Genomic DNA, 24,098 nt, shown 5'->3' with positions numbered 1-24,098 from the left:
AGCCTATGAACCAGGAGGTCTGGGTTCAATTCCCGGTCAGGGCACATGCCCAGGTTTCCGGCTTGATCCCCAGAATGAGGCGTGCAGGTGGCAGCCGATTGATTATTCTCTCATTATTGCTGTTTCTATCTCTCTCTTCCTCTCTATTCCTTTCTGAAATCAATAAAATATATCTTAAAAAAGAAAAAACAGTGCCCTCCTGAAAATATATTTTCATTAATATTCCTGAGCTACCTGCAGAAAACCTGCAGAGTGACCTTGGACAAATCACTGTCTGTTGCGCCACCAAAGGTGGCTGTTTGGGCACACACATTCCACGTTCCACAAGGAGGCCAGCGCGCTCCTCTTCACGCTCACTCCTGGGGAATGAGGCTGGGGAGGGCTGAGACTTTCCCTTCTCCCCTTTATAAAACTCCAGAATGGTTTGAATTCATTACAACCAGCTTGTATTTTTTTAATCGTTTTGCGAAAATTTTAAATGAAGGTTAAGACTTCAATAAGCATGCACGCACTAGCTGCTGGAATTAAGCATATTAAAGAGGCACGATGTTTGACTTAGGAAGCTTACGGACTAGCAAGAGGAGCAGGCAATTAAACAATCACAATATTTCCATGAAAACACAAGTTGCAGTGAACATTCAAAGTGCGTGGGGGATAACTGTTCTCGGGGGAGCAAGGAAAGGCATGGTGAAAGCTACGAAGGTATATTCTACTTGGATCTTAAAAGACGGGCAGTAGTTATGAGGCGGGAAAGATATTTTTAATGTATATATTACAGGGAAGTCTGACAGCTAAGGGGGCAAAATTTAAATTTTATACAAAATTAGTGTCTTTGTGTGAGTGGCTGGGCTAGGTCAATGTTTCCCAAGGTGAGAGATAAATTTAGGAGGCACGTGAAAATATATGTATATATAACTTCAATAGTTGCATTCCTTTTACAGGCTATCTTCCATTTATAGCCACGTACTCTGGTGTTCCATTCATGACTGTGATATAAAGCTTCCTTTGGAAAACAAGCACTGCTAATCCCATGTGACCTTGTGCAATTGACTCGATGTCCCCGAATGGCCGTGTCTTCATCCATAATATGCAGACACTGAAAGTACCCATGGAAAGGAGTTCGCTAAATTGAAAACTGCAAATGTGATTATCCCAACAGACTGCTGCCTCCGTGCATTCCGGTGCCCCCAGGGACACAGCACAGGGTTTGGGATGGAAGGAGCACTGCAAATGACTGAGGGGCTTAGCTCCAGGCAAGGGGAGTTGAAGGAGAACTGGGGGTTTTCGGGGAGGTGGTTCAGGCTAGGGAGCAAGCACAGAATTCATCTCCCAGGCAAATCCCAGTTGATCATAGTGACTGATGAGGGCGCTGCCTTCAGAAGGAACCTGAAGCTGCAAAGAGGTCATTGCCGGGCAATGTCTAATCTCACATATTTCCCCATCTATGCATTCCTTCGCTCAGCAAATATTGACTGAGTACCTACTATGCGATGGCACAGCTCTGGGCACTGGGATTGTGAGAGCAGACAAGACCGGAAGGTCTCTCCTCTCTCATGAAGGATTCTATGCAGCCCAGCCTTGCCCGGTGTCCTGGGGGAGTAACTGGTTCTGACCACCCTCACGTAGGCCCAGGAGGAACTGACACTCATTCCATGTCACACAGCAAGGGAACGGCAGGAACAGGACTGGAACCCCAGGCATTTGCTTCCCAGTCCAGCACAGCTTAGTAGTCAGCAGACTTGCAAAAGCAGCTTGGTTTTCGAAGGTGTGAGGCTGTCCTTTCTCAGCCACCTGCTTGCCTCCCCACCTGCTGTCCCTCTGGGGCGGGGGGTTGGGGGGTGGCCTTCTGTTTGCCGGCTGGAAGCAGGGGACCAGGTGAAGGGGGCTATTTCCCTAGAGGCCTCTGGAGTTTGGAGAGGTGGCATAGAGAGGCTGGAAAACAAAGTGAAGAGAGAAATAAAGGGAGGGGGAGACGGCAGGAGTCCTGCTATTGGCAGACAGGTAATTGGTTACTTTGGGGGGTCAGCTTCTCAGTCTCCCTCCCAGGGGGAGGATGGAGGGAAAGTAATTAACTGAAGAAAGTTGTCTAACAAATTAGTGTGAGACGGGGGCTTGAAAATGCGAATCGCACCAGGGCTCAGAGCTGAGGGCTTGATCCTCAGAGGCCCCAGGAAGGATGCAGAGAGGGAGGGAGAGAGAGAGGGAGGGAGGGAGGGAGGGAGGGAGGGTGTAGTCTTTATCCTTCTGCTGCAGCATCCAACCTCAGAAGGTCCCTGAGAAGCGGTTTTCTCTCCTTCCTGCCCTCGGGGACCAAGGGGGCGCAGAAGAACCTCACAGATGGCTGGGTTTCATCGCATCACAAAGAAACACCGGGAAGGGAAGCCCAGAAAGCTGTAGGGACTTGACCACTCCCAGCAGAACTGGGACCCAAGCCAAGGACTCCCCGCTCCCAGTCCTGGCCACCAGATTACCTGCCCGCTGGCATCCATGAGGTCTTCACTCACAAAGCTGCCTCTGAATTGACCTAAACTCCCTCCAAGGCAGAGAAAGCGGGGAGGGGCAGGTCCTAAGGATTAGGGTACAGGCCTGTTTAGTTTTGTTTATTTAGCCCCCACCTAGACAGCATTCGCTGAGTGTTGGGCACTGCTCCACGTGGTCTACAAACTTCAGCTCTTGGAATCCTCATCACAATCTCCTAAAAGGCAGGAGCCAACCCGATGAGGTGGAACCCTCTAACGTGGTGTTCGCCAAACTCCCCTTTGTTTCAGTCACTTGGCCAAGAGACATCCACTCAGCACCTACTCTGTGCTGTGTCCTGCAGTATATAATCTGGAGAGCAGAAAGATAAACAAGACATATCCCCTACCTTCAGGGAATTGTCAGATAAAAGGTTTTAAAAATAAAAGGAATAGCTCGGCCAGTGTGGCTCAGTCGGTTGAGCATCGTCCCATACACCAGGGGGTCGCTGGTTTGATTCCCAGTCAGGGCACATGCCCGGGTTGCAGGCTCAATCCCTGGTGCAGGGTGTGCAGGAGGCAGCCAATCGATGTTTCTCTCTCATTGATATCTCTCTCTCTCTCTCCCTTCCTCTCTTGGAAATATTTTTTTTAATTTAAAAATAAAAAATAAATAGAGTAAGAAAGCTATGGGGGAAAAGATGTGCCAGGGTGCTAGTGTGGTTAGGGAAGACTTCTGGGAAAAGGTGATATTCGAGTTTCGTGAGCAAGGAAGAAACTGGAAGATGAACTCAAAGAAGAAGGGACATTTTTTAGGATTTTCTAGACTCTTAAAATGAACTAGGATTTAATTCTTAAAAGCAATGACAAATAATTAAAGGTTTTAAAGAACGCGAAGAGATCAGATTTGCTTTTTAGCAAAAATCGCTCCGGCTGCTGTACACAGCAGGGTTGGCAAAGATTTTCTGTAAGGGGACAGTTAGTAAATATTTTAAGCTTTTCGAACCAGATAGCCAATGTTCCTACTACTCAACTCAGCTGCTACAGCATGAAGGCAAACACAGAAAGTACATACATGAATGTATGAGTGGGCATGGACTCTAATAAATCCTTATTTATGGACACTGATATTCGAACTTCACATCATTGCCATGAATCATGAGACACTCGTCTTCCTTTGATTTTGTTTTTCAACTATTTAAACAAGCAAAGCAGCTTACAGGCCATACAAAGGTGGCAGAGGCTGGATCTGGCCCATGTGCTATGTCTCTAATGATATCAAGAAAGGATGGGGCAGGAAGGCAGCAGGGAGACCAGCGAGAAGCTGGATCTCACAGCCCAGGTGAAGAAGGACGATGGCTTGGACAAAGGAGATGGCAGTCAGAAATTAGGAGACGCAAATGATTTTGAGTCATTTTAGAAGCAAAACCAACAGGGCTGGCTGACTGGAAGAATGAGGTAAGTCAGTGAGGCCTCCCTTCCCTTGAGCCTAGGGGCGAATGGTGGTGTGATTTCCGGAGATGGGGAGATGTGGGGAGCACAGGTTTAGGGGGGCAAATCACATGTCAGTAGTGTGATCCTTGACGGGGAGAAAGAAACTGGAGTCCCTGTGGGTTGCCATATAAGACACAGGGTGCCTTGTTAAATTTGAATTTCTGATCATCAAAGAGTCACTTCTAGTAAAACGATGTTGCAAATAATACTGCACGTGACATAGTCATACTAAGCAAGTTTTCACTGGCTGAAATTCAAGTTTAGCTGGGCATCCTGCATTTTTTAAATTTATTTTTTATTAATGAAATATGTCAACCCTACCAGATGTAATATGAACATTCAGGGGGGAAAAAAAACACCACCACTGCTATCTAACCCTGGGAGGAAAAAGAGAAGGTTCCACGGAGGAGGTAATAGTAAGCTAAGGCTAGGAGATGGCCAGGGGTATTGGGGACGGGGCAAGTATTCCAACCAGAGAGAATAGCATTGCTGTGCGGGGTCAGATGGGGGGATTATGCCTGGTACCCTCAGAAACTGCAGGTGGTCAGTGAGGCTACAGGGTCAAGTGCGAAGGGGAATGTCAGGAGGCGAGGCTGAAGAGGTGCACAGGGTCCTCCAAGGAGGTGGTACAGGTGCTCAAGCACAGGTTCCCAGGTCCCTCCCTGGTGCCTCGGCAGGTCTGGGAGAACCTGGGTGAAGGCGATTCTGAGGAGCAGCTGGGCTACAAAATCTGGGAGCTTTCCCACCTACAATCCAGGAGCCTAGGATGTTGCTACTGGCTCTGACAGTAACCCAGGGAATCCAAGCAAGGGCAGCATGGGATGAGTGGGCGGCTCCCACCAGGACCCCTGAGAATGGGGCTCCATCCATTTGGAGGGAAGGGGGAGGTCCAGCATGTTTGTCCAAAGACCAGCAGCCCCGGAACAGGCGCTGTGCGTCGGGCACCTGGCTCCCACTGGCTGCTGGCTGCTGGCTGCGGTCTCCAGCTCCTTGCAAGCAGACCAGAAGTCTCCCGGTGCCTTTCCCTGCCGCCCCGCCCCTTCCCTCCTCTGCCCACAGCCTCCACTGAAATGATTCCCCCAAATGCAGCTATTACTGTGACTGGAAATCTCTTTACTGCTGATTCTGCTAATGGAAATGTTCCTTCCCTTTTCGGCTGCTTGCAACGCCACTCGTGACTTCCCTGGGCGGCTGAGAGCAAGGCTTTTTCAGCCTGCTGCCACCGCCAGGGAGAGGACTCTACCCCGCCCGCCTCCCCAACACCCACCTGCCTCGGGCTCAGCCTCTGAGAGCTTCTCTGTCCAAGCTGTCCTCGGATGACCCCGGGGTTCCTGGCTTCCCCAGCTCCCCGGGAACAGCAGACATCAATGGTCAATTGCATCCAGTTTTGCCTAGCTGGGGGGAGGTGGGGGGATCGGGGGTGCCTAAGCCAAGCCTGCTGCAAGGGAAAGCCGGGGGAAGGGAAAGGATGTCTGCAGTCTGCATCCACTATTTATTCATACCTCCATCTCCTTTCAAAACAAGGACTCCAGGTGGCTATGAGGCACAGAGCACACACTGTGTGCCAGACGCTGGGCTGGGTGCTCGGCATGCAACTACCTCCGTGAGGATCATATGGCCGAGTGCAACTAAGAAGGAGCACAGTGCTGGGCCTGCCTAAAGTTCCCTTTATGGAGGGGGCTCCAAAAACAACGACCACTGAGACCCGGAGCGGTGATTATGTCACTTTCACTTCACTGTCCGGCGAACAGAGGCTCGGAGTGGTGGCATACGGAAGTCTGCAGTTAGCAAGCTGTGCGTCAGGATTCGAACCCAGGATTTCTGATTGTCCGAGCTGCACGTGATCCACCCCAGCACACTGCCCAGAGATGGTTGCTATGTATTACCTGTGCGACCTTCATAATGTCCTTCTCTTAGGTGGGTGAATGAAGGAGCTGAGCTAGATCTCAAATGCATTATTTTACCCTGATCTGATCATATATTTTATTTTTATGGATTTTTATTGACTTGAGAGAGGAAGGGAGAGGGAGAGATAGAAACATCAATGATGAGAGAGAATCATTTATTGGTTGCCTCCTGTACGCCCCCTACCGGGGATCAAGCCCGCAAGCACCCGGGGCATGTGTCCTTGACTGGAATTGAACCCAGGACCCCTCAGTCTGCAGGCTGATGCTCCACCCACTGAGCCAAACCGGCTAGGGTGAGTTCTGATACTATAGAAGTACACGCTATTTATTTAGACTTTTACAGCATTATAATGTAGACATAAATATTACATATTATTATACATATCCCATATGCATAGATAATGTAATATAAATCCCATTTTCAAAATGGGAAGTAAAATCTGCATAATGCTGCTAAGAAGCACTGGGTGGACAAAACTCACCTTGAGGTGAAGCAGAGGAGTGACAGAAACATACAAATAAGGGCCTGATCTCCAGCAACCGATGCCTTGACAATTTCTAGAAGGACTATAAAGACTGGATCACAAGTCTCCTAGTATGACACTATGCCTAGCCAAGGTGGGACCTCCACAAAGCAGTGGGGAAGAGAGGGAATTGGGAAGGGAGAGAGAGGGTGTGAGGAAGGAAAGGAGGAAGAGAATCAAAAAGACACAGAAACTCGGAATGCCAGCGTCAAGTAGCCCAGGGACAATGAGTGGCACCTAGAATAAAATGAGACAAGGCCTGGTGCTCTCTCGGCAAATGAGCGGGAGCGACAGGGCCTGGGGGATGCTGAGTCAGCTCCTGGCAGCACAGACACAAGGTGTGCAGTCCCTTGGGCCTGTGAGGCTGTCGCACCTGAGGTCCCTATAGAAGAAACATCTCCAACTTCCCGGTAATGAGCAGAGGAAGAGAAAAAGAGGAAAAGAGGCTGTCAAAGAGATGAGAATCCAAAAACACTCCTGGTTCTGTGCAGCAGGGGAGGCGGAGAGAGCACCGGGTTCGGAATGAGGCAGGAATGAGCTTGGGCCCAGCTTGCCTGTATACCAGCTGTGTGATCGTGGGCATGTCCCTTTACTCCTCTGAGCCACCATGCTCGCCTATAACATGGGGCAAATCTACCCTGCCTTTTAGCATGGGGGAAGGATGGAGTGAGATAACAGAGGTACCAGCACAGCACCTGGGGCATGGTAAGTATGCAATACATAGTTGCGGTTTCCACAGCCTACGCCAGTGGTCGGCAAACTGCGGCTCTCGAGCCACATGCGGCTCTTGGGCCCCTTGAGTGTGGCTCTTCCACAAAATACCACAGCCTGGGCGAGTCTATATTGAAAAAGTGGCGTTAGAAGAAGTTTAAAAATTTGGCTCTCAAAAGAAATTTCAATCGTTGTACTGTTGATATTTGGCTCTGTTGACTAAAGAGTTTGCTGACCACTGGCCTACGCCATGCCAGAATGCCACCATGTGGGAATTTTGGCTCCCTTCCTTCCTCCTTCCCTGGGGAATATGGCCGCCCTTCCCTAAGGCGGGAGGAAGACACACGGGAGTGGGACTCAAGCACATCAGAATCTGGTCCCCTGCTCCACCGCTGACTTGCTATGGTGACTTCGATTCCCCGGCTTTTATAGAAGGGATTCCTTCAGAGAATGTCCTAATTCTTACCACCTGTGACATTTGATGATCCCACAACCATGGTATCAACTCCTTCGACATATCCAATGCCTCTGTTTGCCACCAGGCACAGGTTCTAATCCCTTATCTGCCTGCCATGATTTTCAAGATAAGGTCTTTCCTCTAATCAAAGGGCTCCCATCACTCAGCTGATAAGCATCCCAGAATAATGAGGTGGGAAAAGGTGCAAGAAATGGCTAGGGGATCCCAGAAAAGGGAGAGCTTTCTGGAAGAGGAGGAATTCCAGCTCAGACTTCACAGATGGCTGGGATGCCCACGCCTCTCCGGTTTTACTCAGTGTGGGTTCTGGGATAATACTTGGCAAACGCAGGGTTCTAGTCATGGAAGATGCTCTGAGCACCTAGGATGTGCCAAGCGCACGGTGAGTCATCACAGCCCCAGAGGTGAATGAAGCATGTTCTCTGCATATGGATCCTTAGGCAAGACAGACAAAGAAACACTCCTGCTCCAAGCCACCACCATCTCACCTGAACAGACTGCCAGGCCTTGCTGCTCCCACCTTTCGACAGAGCAGCCCAAGTAATTCTTTGGAAACGGAAGTCAGACATGGACACTCTTTTGCTCATAACACTGCAGGGCTTCTCCATTTCACTCAGAGGAAAAGCCCAGATCGGGACAGCAATCTGGATGGCCCCAGGTGACTCCCTGGTCCTCTCCCATCCACCATCCTGTCCTGCCCACCCATGCCTGCGATAGCCCACCCAACACTCCTGCCCATCCTGTCCTGCCCTGCCCAGCACACCTGACTCCAGCGGCAGCACCGGCCTCACTGGCCTTGGGCACTCCACCTGTGCTGCGGAGTCAGGTGTGCTGAAGCCCTTCTCCATCCGGAAGGCTCCTCTCCTAGATCCTACCTGGCAAACTCCTCCATCGCCTCCCAGTCTCTGTGCCAACCCTACATTCTCCACAAGCTTCTCTCAGTCTACCTACTTAACATTAAAACTGATGTCTCGTCGCAAAACTTCCCGTTTTATTTTTTGCTCTTTTTCATACAATTCATTACCTCCTATACTATGTTATTTCTTATTTATTACTACAGGCCCAGTGCATGAAATTCATACATGGGTAGGGTCCCTAGCAGCTGCCGGCTAACGGCTGAGGCCTCCCTTCCCCCGGCTGCCTACGGGCGGTTGGCCCATGGGCGGTTGGCCAGCAGGCCAGCCCCGCCCCCTGGTCAAACTCCAGGTCGAGGGGACAATTGCATATTAGGCTTTTATTATATAGGACTAGTGGCCTGGTGCACAAAATTCATGCATGGAGGGGAGTGTCCCACAGCCCATCCTGCACCCTCTCCAATCTGAGACATCTCTCTCACAATCTGGGACCGCTGGCTCCTAACTGCTCACCTACCTGCCTGCCTGATCACCCCTAACCACTCTGCCTGCCGGCCTGATCACCCCCAACTGCCCCCCTTTATGCCCCCCCTGCCAGCCTGATTGCCCCCAATTGCCCCGCCCTGCTGGCCTGATCACCCCAACTGCCCCCCCTGCCAGCCTGCTCGCCCCCAACTGCCCCCCACCAGCCTGATCGCCTCCAACTGCCCCCCCTGCCAGCCTGCTTGCCCCCAATTGCCCCCCCTGCCAGCCTGCTCTCCCCTAACCACCTCTGCCTCAGCCCCACCACCATGGCTTTGTCTGGAAGGACATCCGGAAGGTCTAATTAGCATATTACCCTTTTATTAGTATAGATGATTACTATTATTGTCCTCTCCTCACCACACACATACAGTCACACACACACACAGTCCTAAGCACTTGAACAGTGTCTAGCACATTGTAGGGGCTCAATTGTTCTTAAGAGACCAGCATTATATCTCAGTCTTTATATTGACAGTGGATGCCAAGGCCCACAATGTTCAACTTCAGTGTGAAGAGGTCAGGAAAGACTTCAAAGATAAATCGACATTTGAGTTCACTCTTGAAAGGTAAGAAGGAATATTCCCGGGTTGGTGGGGCAGAGTTATAGGAACAGAAGGAAGGATTCTCAGGGTAGGACAGTCTGAGCAGATATGATTATGGACCTTGTACCATAGTGAGGAGCCTCGACTTCATACTAAGAACTATGGGGAACCAGTGAGGTGCATTAGGAGAGGATAGACATGATCATATTTGGACTTTAAATGAAATCACTCTGTCTGCAAGTACAGACAGGAATTAGGGAGGATCAGACAAGAGGCCAGACCAGTGAGGTGACTGTGGAAATCTTAGTGGAGAGAAGTGTTGAGGTTGGACGCGCCAAGGGCCGTGACATTGGGGACAGAGAAATGTTTCCTCTTTGTGGTTAAAACCCCAGCCGTTTATAAGATGCACCATCCTTGTCCATGTCTGATTCACAGACTGTGCTGCCTGCGTGTTCGCGTGTGCCAGAAAGGAAGCTACACATGTTCCTGTAAGTCAGCACACTCCCCTCCCAATCCAAAGGGAAATCTCAGTGGGGGCTGTTGTGCCAAAGAACTCCTGCAGACAATAGCACAGAGCCAGTGAACGGAGAGTGTCAGCGCTGGAGAACGCAGCCAGTCCTGACAAGCACTGCTGCCTGCCTCCCTCTGGGCCAGAGGGCTGCCTGCTCTGCTGAAGGAGGGAAAACCCAGCTCGCCTGCGATAGCTAATCTTCGGTTGCCACTAGCTGGTCAGTGTGAGAACTTGGAAAAGTATCTGCTCTGTAAAGGAAGCATCCCCGTGATGCTGCTCCGCCTCAAAGTTAAATCCGACTCTTCCCTTCCTTCCCTGGAAAACAGCAGGCTTTCTCTGCTCACCACCCAAGGCAGCTGTGAAAGAAAGGCAATGAGGCTTCCTCCTCCCCCCAGAGCAAAACCCACCAGCTCAGGTTCTCAGAAGGGATTGGCGCCAACCAGCTGGATACCTGGGCAGGAGAACAAAGTCAATTTCCCTTGGGAAATGTCTCCTTAGATTTGGTGTGTTTTTTATTTTTTATTTTTGGCTTTTGCAGGGGGATCAGGAGAAGGTGGTGCATTTTATGACCGAGTTACAGACAGAGATGTGTTTAAACGCAGAGCCACCTGTTGGAGGTCCAGTGTTGTGATGGAAAGAAGCATGGATTGGATTCAAAGCCACTGGGTTGAACTCTGAACTGCTGAACCTGAAGTAGCTTTCTTCCCTTGTCTGGCCACAATGTTGCCATATAGCATGCCCAGTGGGTTCAATGAGCTCTAGGAATCTGTGATACTGTGAGTCCCCCAGTGTCCATGGTTGTGGTAATAGTTTGCATGACTTCACCCAAAGAAGCCATTGCACATCCTTCTCGCCCTCCACCACGTGTGGTCAGCCAAGGACTAGTTTACAGCAAAAGCAAGGGGGTGAGGACAGGAGCCTTTGCCGGCCAGAGGTCTAGTCAAGACCTCCTGCCGGACCTGCCATAAATGACAATTACAGCATGACCTTATGGCCTGGGGGCCCAGTTCAGGAGCACTGTCCGGCTCCAGGTCACACCAAAGTCTGCTGTGCCGTCTCGGCTGGTGAAAACGACCCCCGGCAACAGCAAACCTGGTTGGCCTTGACCAAGCATGAGCCCCTCTAACACAGTAAAGCAAATCCTCTTCTCTCCCACCCATTACCCTCTCAGGAACAGAGTACTTTCTGAGGGCAGACAGCACCCCTCTCTCTCTGCCCTGAGTCTTCAATGGCCATCACATTGGAGCTGGGGATGGAGTGAGGGAAGTGAGTGAAAAGGGGGAAAAGATGCAGATCAGAGACCACTGAACACCATGCACTCCCAGGACTCTTTTTACAGTGTCCCAGAGGCCTGGGGCATCAGAACAGAGGGGGACCTAGACCTTTCCGTGCTACCCAAACTCTACTTATTTATTTGATTGTGTGTGTGTTTGTTGATTTTTAATGTATTTTACTGATTTCAGAGAGGAAGGGAGAGGGAGAGAGAGAGAGAGATAGAAACACCAGTGATAAGAGAATCATTGATTGGCTGCCTCCTGCATGCCCCACACTGGGGATTCAGCCTGCAACCCGGGCATGTGCCCTGACTGGGAATTGAACCAAGATCTCCTGGTTCATAGGTCGACGCTCAATCCTAAGCCATGCCGGCCGGGCCCCAAACACTTTATTTAGTAAAAGGGACCTAATGCCCAAATGAGGAAGTTACATACTTTAAAGAAGAAAATCTACCTTTGTTTGAAAACATTAAATTATCCCTCTTATCTACCCCAAAATCTTCCTCCTCCTCTCTCTCTCTCTCTCTCTCTCTCTCTCTCTCTCTCTCTCTCTCTCACTCACACACACACACACACACACACACACACACAGTAAAAACAGTGGCACTGATTTTAACAAATATTCTGTGGTCAGAAATCTCTTCAGAAACCCCAGCTTACTACTGTCTGTATCTGTTCTCCCTCCCTTTAACGACTGGCATCAACCTGCAGAAACCAAAAAGGGCAGATAGCCCGACTGTCACCCAGGGCTGAGGTCCTTTCTCCAAATGCCTGCCCAAAGTAGCTAGTCTCTGCTTGAAGGCTTCCCCGACATGGTTCCTCCCTGGCCAGCGTCAGAAGGCTGGGCTGCTGGACAGCTCCCAGGGACACATCCTTCTGGGGGTTGAACTCCGTCCATCCCCTTCCTATCTGCACCTTTTGAAGATTCATTCCTTAGAGCCAGGCAGGGAAAATAAGCACATGCCTCATTCCCTGCTGGCATTTGAAGGAAGCTCCGCCAGCCTTTTGTGGACTGTTCTTCTTAGACGAACCTCCGCGCTTCTAACAACCCGTGTGACCTGCTTCCTGGTCCCTCCCTCCTTGCAGAGGCTTTTCTCTTCGGGCATCCATCTTTGCCTGTGTTTTAAGGAATCTTTGCAGACCTGACCAAGTTGGCATTTCAAACAATATCTTTCTCTCCCACGCAGGCCACTCACCTTCCTGCAAAGAGCATCCGGTTGGCACAGATCTTCAGGACGCTGTCCTGTCTACTCATGGAGGCGCATTTAAAGACACTTGACTGGATGGCTCTTCCCTCTTCACCAGCCCTCCCCGAAGTGCAAGCCCACGCCTCCCCGGTCTGATTTATGTGACAAAACAAATTAGTAAGAAATTTTGACAGTGAACAGTTGGGTACTCAATCTTATCGCTTCTTCCCTCTTTTGCTGAATCAAGGCTCGTGGTCAACAGCCCGGCCTCGCCACTATCACGCACAGGAAGAAGGAAGTCCCTTCCCTACCTGCAGACATGAAAGCTAAATCCACAAGCAAACTCCAGGGCTGCCCGGGGGCGGAGCAGGACTGAGTGATGTGCAGGGTTACCTCCGAAGCCCTGCACTGGCAGTGGCTCCTGATCAAGTTCTTCCTTCTCAGTCAGTCCTTCCCAGCACTCCCTTGTTGCCGGCAAAGGAGAGGAGCCAGTGAAAAGCAAGGGGGGCTCGTCGAGAGTGACAGACAAGGTCAGGGCACTTCAAGTTCACAGAATCTTTACACCCGAGGACTATTTTAGGGCTCATCTACCCACTCCTATTACAGCACAAAGAACTGAAGCTCTGGGGGGGATAAATGACATGTTCAAGGTCACTGTGGGCCAGAGCTGAGATGCCGGATCCTAACCAAGCTCTACGGGAGCGTTCAACTTCTCCAGCGTCTCCTCCAAGGCCTCGCCGGGGGCTTTTCCTGTCCGGGAAGTGACCCCAGCCTTCTCCCACTCTATAGAGATGTCTTCCACCCTGATGTCACTGAACGTGGTGTGACCTCCATCACTCATGGGCACCATTAAATGCAGTGCCCTTTGACATCCCGTGAGTCACAAAACTTTGTGCTGGCAGGGCCACCAGAGGTCATTTCACTCATGCCTCACATTGGAACTCTCAGATTGCAGCTCACTCCTGCAGCTGAAGTTCCTTTAGAGAAACGTTGCCATGTTGATGACTGTTCTATTTCTCTCCAGAAGCAGGCACCAGACCCTGCATGCATGTATAACCAGCACCTCAATGCATATTTGGCTCAGGATGCCTACTTAGCACTTGCCTGCCCTCCCTCAAATCCAGAGCACACGCCTCTCCCGTCTGATTTATGTGACAAAGCAAATTAGTAAGAATTCTCTTATGTCGGCAGGTAGGCATATGGTAAACAAAGATTCCAGGCCCTGGTCTGCCACTGATTCACAGTCGGACCTGGGGTTAGGTACTCGACCTCTCCATGAATGCTTCCTAGCCTGTAAAGTGGCAATAACAGCAGTGCCCTCTCCATATATTTTATGTGAATTTACAATAAAAGGCAAGAATACAGCTCTCAGACACTCACTATTCCTTGACCACTTTTAGGAAAATTCACGTTGTCAACACCACTGACTTATAATTTGATTCTAAAGCAGAGGCCCAACGCAGAAACTGGGGGCTCTTTCATCTCTGAGGGAAACTTACATCTACATAACGCAGGCTGGAACATGATGGGAAGTGTGGACTTATGAAGAGGAAGAGACCTTGAGAAAAGTCATTTAAGTCTGGGCATGACCAATAACACAGCCAATAACTCGAACCACAGAGGCGCAGTGGAGGGAGGGAGAGCCAGGTATGTAGGTGACTTTGGTGGAAGACGATAGTAGGCAGTGTGGGGAAATTACCTTGAGTTCCCCCAGTGGGACTTGAGTAAAATGGGAATTCTACCCTTTATTTGTTCCATCACCCACTCCCCTTTAATGCCAGGAACATTTTACCAACAACTCTGGGCCCACAAAGCTTCGCCAGAGGGCTTTGGCAGTCACCATCACCCCCTAGTGGTGGCTCCACATACCCCACTATTGGCAGGCCTTGGCATTCACTGATGGCTTGCCCAGAAGTGGCCTGTGCCATCTCCAAAGCCCTTGAACTGGCGAGTTAGTAGTGAAAGATTCGCCCAACCCAGCAGACACAATTCCTCAGCTTTTAAACAAAAGCTGTTTAAAAGGTCTTGGAATGGGGCTACCTCAGGACCCTGGGAAAGATATGTCCATAAATGGCTCCCAGTCCCCCCCCCCCCCACCCCTCCCCAAGCAGCAGCCCTCATTTCCAGCCAGCCTGGCCCTCCCTGAGCTCACTGTGCACTCCGTGTTTACACGCAAACAGTGGAAGACCAACACAAATAAAAAGCCCACGCCTCCCTACACAGCTCCTGCTATACTTGGCCATCTGGTGACTACCTCGCTAGCCAAATCCTGGGGGGAGGGAGCGCCTTGAGCTGCCAGTCCAGGGCACAGAGTGGGAGGGGAGGAGGAGGAGGAGGAGATGGAGGAGGAGGAGGAGGAGGAGGAGGAGGAGGAGGAGGAGGAGGAGGAGGAGCAGGAGGAGGAGAAGGAGGAGGAGGAGGAGGAGGAGGAGGAGGAGGAGGAGGAGATGGAGAAGGAGGAGGAGGAGAAGGGGGAGGAGGAAACCCAATCCCCTACATACATCCAAAAGGGCTCAGAGCTGACAAGGAGGACAGCAGCACAGGGCCACTCCATGGCAGGCTGTCCCCAGGCTCCAGGCTCAGTCACCTGTGTCAGAGAAGGCGGAAAGCTCCAAATGGAGGCGCCAGGAGACTCTGGAGCTCACTCCCCAGTCCTGGGGGGATCGAGACTTCCAGCTCCCCACCCATTCCCTCTTGAAAGCCAAAGTTTAAAGTGGCAGAGATTGACAGCTCCAGGAATTTGGGGGCGACTCATATTCATGGACTGAACGGGGTCCTCCACATCCTTGGGGAATTGTAATGCTCTGGGGTCCTCGCTTCCAAGTAACACCACATCCAAGAAAGTTCCCCTTCCCCCTCCTTTGGCAAGGCATTTAGGGAGATTTGCACTCCTGACCTCCAGGGCGCCCCACTGTAGAGAGATTGCCAGGGCCATGAAAGAAGGTCCAGACTGGAAGTGACCACCAAATGTGTCCCTCTGGGGGAAGTAGGAGGAGTCGGCCCTAAGTCCAAAGTTAGCTGTTCCCCTAAAGCAACCCCATCTCCTCCCTCAGTCCCTTCAGTGGGAATGAGCAGCCCCACAGGTGCAACTGTTTGTGTGTGTGTGTGTGTGTGTGTGTGTGTGCGCGCGTGCACGCGTGTGTGTCTCACAGGACAGACATGGGAAGTCTCCCGGGGTCCTGCAGGCGCCCTCCCTCTGGGCCTCCCAGAAAGCTCAGCATGCTCCGGTTACAGCGGGATGGGGAGAGAGAGCCCAAGGCCCAGAAACCCCAGACTCCAGCTCAGAGCAGGAGGGGCCTGGCACGGGCTCAAATCTCCAGAGGCAGCCAGGGAGACAGGGAAGGGGCAGGGGTCACAAAAAAAAACCACATTGACAAATAGGGTGGCTCCCAGGAGAGAGGCGTCTACTCCGATGTTTATTCTCTGGGGCTTCTCGGGCCAGCAAGGAGTTAACCTCAGAGGTCCGAGCCAAGATTCGGCAGGTGCTGACCACGAAGGCTCATCACCCCCGGATGACTGAGCTGAGCCGGATTCAAGAAGGCAGGATCCCGGGAAGCCGAGCTCAGGAGGCTCCGGGCGGGCGAGCCCCCGCGCCTTGTAGGCGCCGCAGATGTTGACCCGACTCCCACAACCAATCGAGCCCCCCCCAGCCCCGAGCCCAGGGAGGGGAGGGAACGCGGGAGAGCGAAGGGGAGCCGCATGTTTGTAACCGCTCTCGGAGATAATTAAGCGATCAATTACTCGGGTGGGAAATCAGCCGCGCTTCCCACGGCTCCTCCGAAGGCCGACTCCTCTGGGATTCGCGCTGGGAACCAGCAGGCAGCCAGCTGCTGGAGAACTTTCTGATTAACTTTTCCGTGGGAGCCCCCACCCTGCCCCCACCCTCTCCTCTCCCCTTCCCTGTGTTTGACTTTTTAGTTATTATTATTCGCCCAGTGGCTGTCGGCGGTGAGGGAGGTAGAAAGGCGAATGTGACAGCCAAGGGTGTAGGGTGAGGGGGGCGATCCTGAAAGTGGAGACCCTGGGCGCAGAATCCCAGCCTCAGAAATCACTCAACCCTCCCCCGCCGCACTCGCAGAGGGCCAACGCAGAGGCCTCGAGGGAAGCGACTCGGCCAAGGTCACCCAACCCACTCGGGAACTCTGTTTACGAGGGAAGGGCAATGCTGCTGGAGCTTCTCCGCTCAGATTTTGGATGAAATCTATCCCTTAGAGCAGAGACCACAACTCCGACCCGAGGGCGAAGGGGCGGCAACCCGCCGGCGGGGACCGTGCCCGCGGGAGCAGTGGGCGCCGGACCGCCCCTGGCCTGGGAGCGGAGGGGTGCGCCGGCCCCAGCCCCAGTTCACTGGGCGCCGAGGGTCCCCCAGCTCCAGCACCCTCAGCGCCGAGGGTCCCCCAGCTCCCGCACCCTCAGCGCCGGGGGTCCCCCAGCTCCAGTACACTCAGCGCCGGGGGTCCCCCAGCTCCAGTACACTCAGCGCCGGGGGTCCCCCAGCTCCAGCACCCTCAGCGCCGGGGGTCCCCCAGCTCCAGCACCCTCAGCGCCGGGGGTCCTGGGTGTCGGGACGGACCCAGCAGAGCTCAGCGTCTGGGCTGAGACTGAGACGCAGGTCCCCGCCGCAGAAAGGCTGGCGCGCCCCGGGCTCCCGCCACGCACTCTCCGGGACCTCCAACCACCTGTACGTCCTCCGGGCCCTTCAGCTGCCCTCTCCCAACCCCGCTCCGGGCCGCCCGGGTCGGGGATCCCCAAGGCGCCCCCACCCGTCCGACTTCACTTAGGGCTCGGGGTTCCTGGGGACGCCGCGTGCGCCGGCGCCAGCCTTACCCAGAGTGAAGAAGGGCAGCTCGGTGTTGTCCAGGTCGTCCTGCACCGCGATGCGCCCCGGCAGCTCGTTCCGCACAAAGAGCAGGAGGCGCGCCTCGGCGGGGGCGCCCGCGGAGCTGGCGGAGCCCGAGGACGCGGCGGCGGCAGCGGCGGCGGCTCCGGCTCCGGCCGCGGTCCCAGTCCCGGTCCCGGTCCCGGTCCCGGCCCCGGCGCGGGCGCCGCTCCAGCCGATGTCGCTCTCCCGCAGCGCGGGCAGCGTGGACACCGTGACCGTCTTGAGCCGGCAGGGGCTGTCGGGCTCCCGCGAGGCGGCGGTGGCGCCGGCCAGCAGCGGCGGCGGCGGCAGCAGGAGCAGGAGCAGCAGCAGCGGCGGCGGCGGCGCCGGGTGGAAGCCGAGCCTCAGCCGCCCCCGGAGCGCCGAGCTGGGGCCGGGGCTGCGCCGGGCGCCGGCGGCGGCGGCCATGGCGGGAGGGGCTGCGGTGCGGCGAGCGGCGGCCGCGGTGGCGAAGGAGGAGGAACGAGCGGCGGCGGCGGCGAAGGGAAGCTGGGCGCCGGAGCAAAGGAGCCGAGGAGACGCTCGCCAGCAGCCCCCAGTTCCCGGCTCCGCCTCCCGCTCGGCCCGGCCCGCCCTCCCGCCCCGCCTCCTCGGCCCGCCGCCCGGCCCTACTCCGCTCCCCGGCAGACCCCGAGCGTTTCGGAGGCTCCGCCCGGCCTCGGGCAAATCCCAGTCGCCCCCTCTCCTTTCCCAGGATCCCCTAATGCCGCTCTCGCAGTGTCATCAGCCGCACCACCCTCTCCAAATTCCTAACACTTAGGGACCCGCTCACGCCTCCCCGCAAAACCCCCTAGCTCAGCCCAGCCCAGCCACCTTCACCCCACCCCTGGCGCAACCCAGCGTCTGCACCTGGGGGCGCGCCTCCGTCCAACATTGCTCCAGGCCCCGCCTTCTTCAGGGGAGAGGGCGCCTCTGGGTGGCGGAGACTTAACTTTGTCTCCCCTCAAGCCCAATAACAAGTCCTGTGCCCTTTCCTAGTTCCTGAAATAATTCCTTGTGGCCTCAGAACCCCCTCCCCACCCACTTGCCAACAACTCCGGCAATCCTCCCACCACCAGGACCCCTCCTGTCCCCTCCACCCCGGGCTGCACTAACTTCTAATTGACAGAGGGGAGGGGTGCCCAGCTCCACCCTCCCGATCGACCCGGGCCCGGAGGCTCGGGGCCCCCAGCTGCCGCCAGGCAATCCCGCCCCCTCACGCGCTTTTATTTTGGATCCCTACTCCTAGCTTGGAGCTGCTCTACTTGGCTGCTTCTGCTCTCTGCGTGAAATTCCTGAAAAGGGTGAGAGAGAGAAAGGGGGCGGGGGAGGACGGAGGAGAAGGGAGAAGAGAGAAGAGATGGGAAGAGAAAGAGAGAGAGAGAGAGAAAGAGAGAGAGAGAGGAGAGAGAGAGAGAGAGGGGAGAGAGACCTAGTACTCTGCCTGGGGCTCCCCAGGGCTTCTCCCTCCTCTGCCCCATTCCCAGAGGAGGAGTCTGCTTGCTAATTCCTCGCCGCCAGTCCTTCTTCCTCTGCAGTCAATTTGAACCGTAAACCTAGGTCCTCAGACACAGGGCAGCCTTTGGCCCTCAGCTAATTCTGCCTGGGACCCACTATACCTTGGGTCCCCCAGGGAGCCCTCACCTCTGCTGGGACCCAGTGCTAGAGCAGCCCCCTTCTCCTCTCCCTCCTTTCCTTCATCTTCCCTCTCTCTGGTCTCTCTTTCATCTCCCCACTCATTTCCTTCTTCCTTATCTTGACTTTAATCTTAGAAATGCTTTCCCTCTATAATTTGTGAGCCATTTCCCATCTCTCCGCATTGCTTGCCCATCTGAACCTTTTGTGTGGTCTCTGCATTAACTTCTCTTCTCTTCCTTACTCTGCCTCTTCTTTCCTTCTTTAACCCTTACATGAATAGCCTTTTCCCCTCTGCCATCACATTTTAGCTACTTTTTTTTTTATGACTTTGGATAAAGACAGAGGACTGAAAAGGAGGAAACACCAGAACCTGTTTTGTGACCTTGGACTTAATGTTTATGAAGCGTTTTCCAATTGTTACAGTGCACATGTCCTAGTGTTTACGCATAATCATAATCCCATGAGATGGATATTATGATTCCCATTTTCCAGATGAGAAAACTGAGATCAGAAGGTTAGGGAGGTGAAGGGACTGCCCAAGGTCACACAGGTAGTGAGCAGAAGTGCTGTAATTTGAGCCTCAGGCTCCCAATTCTTGGCTGTTTCCATTAAATCACACTGTCCCCAGTGACCTTGGAGAAGCCCACCAATCAGAGATGTGAAATCCACATCAGCAGGCGTGGATTTGGGCCTGTTTCAGCTCTGAGGTTTGTAAGGAGTGCTTCTCCTATCTCAGTTTAGGAATCTGTGGACTTGGGGGCGAGGGAGGATCTGGCCTTTCAAGTCCTCTGGTTCCAAATCCTCTCCTGCCACTCTGAGGCCTGCTTCAGTTCTTTTACTCCTCCAAAATATGTCACCCTGCCTCCCTCAGTCTCTCCTTTGTACCCTTACAAACCGCCACTACTCTCTGCAATGGGGCTTTCCGATTTTTCTATGCCCCTTTCTTCAAATATGCTGACACAGTCCATTTATAGAAGTGCACACCAGGAAAACAGGGCTCCCTTATGTAAGGCAGAATCTGTGCGAGTCCTTCCTGGACCTCTGGTACAAAGGCCTGTCAAATGTGACCAACATTTCCATTCATTCATTCATTCATTCACAACCAGATATCCACGGATCCTACCCGGCACTCTTATGGGGATGCAGAGATGGATGAACACAGCTCCTGCCCTCAAAGAACTTATAATGATAGGGTGTTAGGGGGTGGGTGAGGCAGGCACGGAGATATCTGAGATACCAGGCAGAGAGGCAGCAAACAGGCTTTGAAACGTATGCTTGGAGAAATCCAAGAAAGCTTCCCAGAGGAGGTGGCATTGGAGTTGAGCCATGAAGAATTAGTGGCCCGGGGGTGGACAATCCAGGCCACAGCTGGCATTTAGGATCTTTGCAACTGCTCAGCATCCAAATGAATCCCTCCCCTACATCAGAAAGTGCTTCATTCTCTGAGGCACAGTCCACCTCCCACAAAGAAGCTACAATTTCCAGATACTTTCTCAGCCTCCATTGCAGCTGGGACTTGGGCACATGGCTCAGAATTCACCAATCAGATCCACCCACCCCAGATGCTGGGAAGGAAGCTGGAATCAGGTAGAATGCACTTGGAAGCCACAGTGGCAACTGCTGGAGCAGGTACATGCAGGTCTCCTTGTTAGTGAATGTGGTTCCTACAGCACTGCTCAGACCCGAGGGTCACTGGGGTCAAGAGTGTGACTTGCCCTCTGTATGCCTGGCTGCAATAATGTCTCCGTCAGCCAGTTCTGTGCTGTGGTTTGGAGGGACGCTCTTGACTCCATGGACTCTAAGCCCAGATCCCACGCCTTCCTGGAGATTCTATGTAATCTGCTATCACGTTACTCGGATTCTGTTTCTGTTTAAATGATCCAGAATTGGTACCCGTTGCTAGCAACTAAGACACCTGCCTGAGAACACAGAATGTGGAACAAATGGAGGGCAGAGAGGGCAAAGCATGTGAAGAGAAGTGGAAGAAGTTCAGTTAGGGGGAGAGGGAGGGATCAAAGACAAGGCGGAAAAGGCAGGCAAGAAATGTGCCCTTCACTTTGAAGAGGACAAACTCGCGTGTCGAATCGGGGATGACCACAGGAAAAGAACTCCTGTTCCTGAATGCATATTTCACTACTTCAGAACTTGGTACAGGATGTCAGTGACGGATGATAATGCCTGCCTTCTGGTGGCAGCGAGGCTTCAGAAATCATTACGCAAAGAACTTAACATAGTAGGTGCTCCATAATTTATAACTGCTGCTGAGATGCACACTCCCGGCAACATCTGCAGGAAGGCTTGTTATCCCCATTTGATGGATGTGCAATTTGAGGTTCGGGGAAGCTAAGGAAGTTGACTTGGGTCATGTAATTATCAAGTTCTGGAACACAAGGCTGTCTGATTCCTGAATCCTGGCTCCATCTTCCACAGCACGCCACCTCCCTGCACCCAACCTTCCCCAACACATGGGACTTCCCTGTTCATACTCTAATGTCCTCGGCCAGTGGCACACTCTTCTCCCCACCCCCTCAGCTTCTCTCCTTCCCTTCTCCCTTCCTCCTAACTCAGTCACTTTTCAGTATTGATTAAATTAGTTACATTTTATTATTGATGTAATTTATTCCCCTTTAGGGTCCCCTTATACTCCCATCTCTGACTCCACTGATCTGAAATTCCTTCTCATTCTTTCTAACGCCTTCCCAGGCCTCTCAGCAAATGCTTCCTCTTGCTTCATCTTTAATATTTCTCTTTATAGGAGTTTTGCAACATTTTTTCTCTCCCCTTTCCCTCCCCCTTCCTTCATACTCTATTCTGTTTGTGTGGGGTGTTTTTTTAAGTCCTTCTGCTCACACTGCCTGACTGAGGCAGCCTTGTGTAGTTAGAAAAGCAGGGACTAGGGAGGCCCATGGCTTTGTTTTAGGTATCATCGTTGCTGGTTCCTTACTGGTTCAAGTCACTTAGTCATGCTCCTACTAGACCTTTTATGTTCTCACTTGTGAAATGGGGAAAGTAGTACCTGCTTTTCCTAATTGTTACAGGAATTAAATGAGATCGCATGTAGGAAAGTCTAGAGCCCATATTAGGTTCTCATTGATGTTATAAGTAAATCCAAACATGTTATGGTGTCTCACTCTCTATTTTCCAATCTAGCCTCATATAACAAGATCCTTACCACCATGACTCTGTTCCAGCCATTGGCATCTCTTTTTCAATTTTGAATGTTTTAAGCTCTTATTCTGTCTTTCTTTTCTTGGTGGGCCAGATTGTGGAGGGAGGGAGAGAGGGAGGAGGGAGGAAGGGGGAGGGAGAGAGGGAGAGAGGGAGAGAGGGAGAGAGGGAGAGAGGGAGAGATAGAGAGAGAGAGAGAGAGAGAGAGAGAGAGAGAGAGAGAGAAACATTGATTGGTTGCCTCCTGTGCACATCTTGACCAGGGATCCAACCCACAACCTAGATATGCGGCCCCTCTGGGAATCAAATCTGCAATCCTTTGGTGCAAGGGACAACACTCCAATCAACTGAGCCTACTGGCCAGGGCAACAGTCTTTGTTGCCCTTAAGATGATCTCTAGAACCCAAACTCCAATTCAGGAGGAGAGTTGATATCTCCTGCTTTGTCTCTACTCTGTCTAAGCTCAATCTTCCATCAGTCCTTTTCATACCCACAAATCCACCATTTGTTTTCTTCCTGTCAATCATTGATTGCCCTCTCTGTAACTCAAACTGTCCTTTTAATTCTCGCTGCAGCATGGTGACTGATTCATCACCAGGTCCATTGTTGCCTTTCCTTCTCTCCGCCACCTTCCCCCAGGTACTCTTTGTCTTAGTTCTGCCACCCCCTCAGCATCTTGACCTATGCAGATCCCAGCTCCATCAGTTGGTAGAGGATCAATTACAAAATTGAGGTCAACTTTAGAGCTTGTCATTTCACTGTTGATGTCTCCAAAACAGATCACTGCAAACATATCTATTACTGCTGTTTCTGTGCCTCGGAAACCTCTCTGATGTAAGTTCAGATTATTTTTCTCTACCACGTACAAGTTGGCTAATTTTGAGTAACAACCTCTCTGAACCTTAATTTCTCTAAGTGGGGGAATGGGTAGGGGAATGAGCCAGCAGATGTGAATGGGAGCACCTGGTGTTCTCTGGTACATAGTCAGTCCTCGGTAACAGTAGCTTGATTCTACCTCCAAATGTCTGTTTATTCAGTCCTTCTGTGACCTCTGTGTCTCTTTGCCTTCATCTCTCCATTTCTCATTTCCCTTTTCAGAACATTGCCACTCTATCTCATTTAGAGCCAACTTTCACCATTGTCTCTAACTTCTCTTTCGTGAAAAATGAAAGAATATTTTAATCACCGTTGTCTTTCCTCATTTGTACTTGCATCTGTTTGACTGATTTCTGCTTCAACCCAGTACTTCTCTCTTTCCCTTAACAATTCTCAAATTTATTATCTTTCATCTCCAGCTCATACCTCTCACTACCTTCCGCTCTCCCTGTTCCCGGCCCCCTAAATCAACCCCTTCTTGTTCAGTGATTTACTGCAGTCATTCATATCCTTCTTACGCCATCCACTCGAATTCCTCCAGCTACTCCTTGAAAGTCTCTCTCTCTTGCCTCGTTCATTCTGTTGCATTTTCTTTTTTAAGCCCACTCATCTTTAATTCATCCCCATGATTCATTCGCTTGTGCCCAAATCTCGGTACCTCTTTGCCTAGTTAATCATTTGACCGATTCCTGTGTCCTTCCTCCTTCATTATATACTCATCTTCGTTCACCATTAACAACTATTAGCGGGGTGTGTTCCTTGGGATCTATATTTCTTACAAATCCTACTACTGCTGTATTTTTAGGATCCTCTTTGTGGGCCCCATTAGCTCTTCCTGAATAGAACCCTTTCTCTCTGGGACCCTGCTTTAGGTAAAAAAAAAAAAAAAGGAGAAGCCTTGCAGCATCTGTTCTATGTTTATTGAAGCTGAACTGCTAACCTGGTGCATGGGGTTAGTGTAATAAAAAATGTAAGCTTTATTCTCTGCTATAGAGTAGTAGGTCATTTTTCTTTCTGTATCACATTATTTGTATTATTCTATTTTGAAATGGTGAAGGCAATGTCAGCATAGAGTGACTATTTTCACATTTTCTG

At 52.0% G+C, this 24,098-nt stretch overlaps 1 protein-coding gene across 2 annotated transcripts in view; it reads right to left on the bottom strand.

Annotated features, from left to right (window-relative positions):
• ASTN2 (astrotactin 2) overlaps positions 1–17,825 on the bottom strand; it is a 769,045-nt gene extending 751,220 nt beyond the window's left edge. For both annotated transcript variants that reach the window (XM_028161420.2, XM_054727144.1), the window contains exon 1: positions 17,288–17,825. In XM_028161420.2, coding sequence (XP_028017221.2) covers positions 17,288–17,750 — 463 coding nt within the window. In that variant the 5' untranslated portion in view covers positions 17,751–17,825. The remainder of the gene's footprint in view (positions 1–17,287) is intronic.
• Positions 17,826–24,098: the final 6,273 nt, after the last annotated feature.

The sequence above is a fragment of the Eptesicus fuscus genome, chromosome 15, assembly GCF_027574615.1.
Source record: "Eptesicus fuscus isolate TK198812 chromosome 15, DD_ASM_mEF_20220401, whole genome shotgun sequence".
NCBI classification, from domain to species: Eukaryota; Metazoa; Chordata; class Mammalia; order Chiroptera; family Vespertilionidae; genus Eptesicus; species Eptesicus fuscus.
This window is presented reverse-complemented; position numbering and strand designations above follow the sequence as displayed.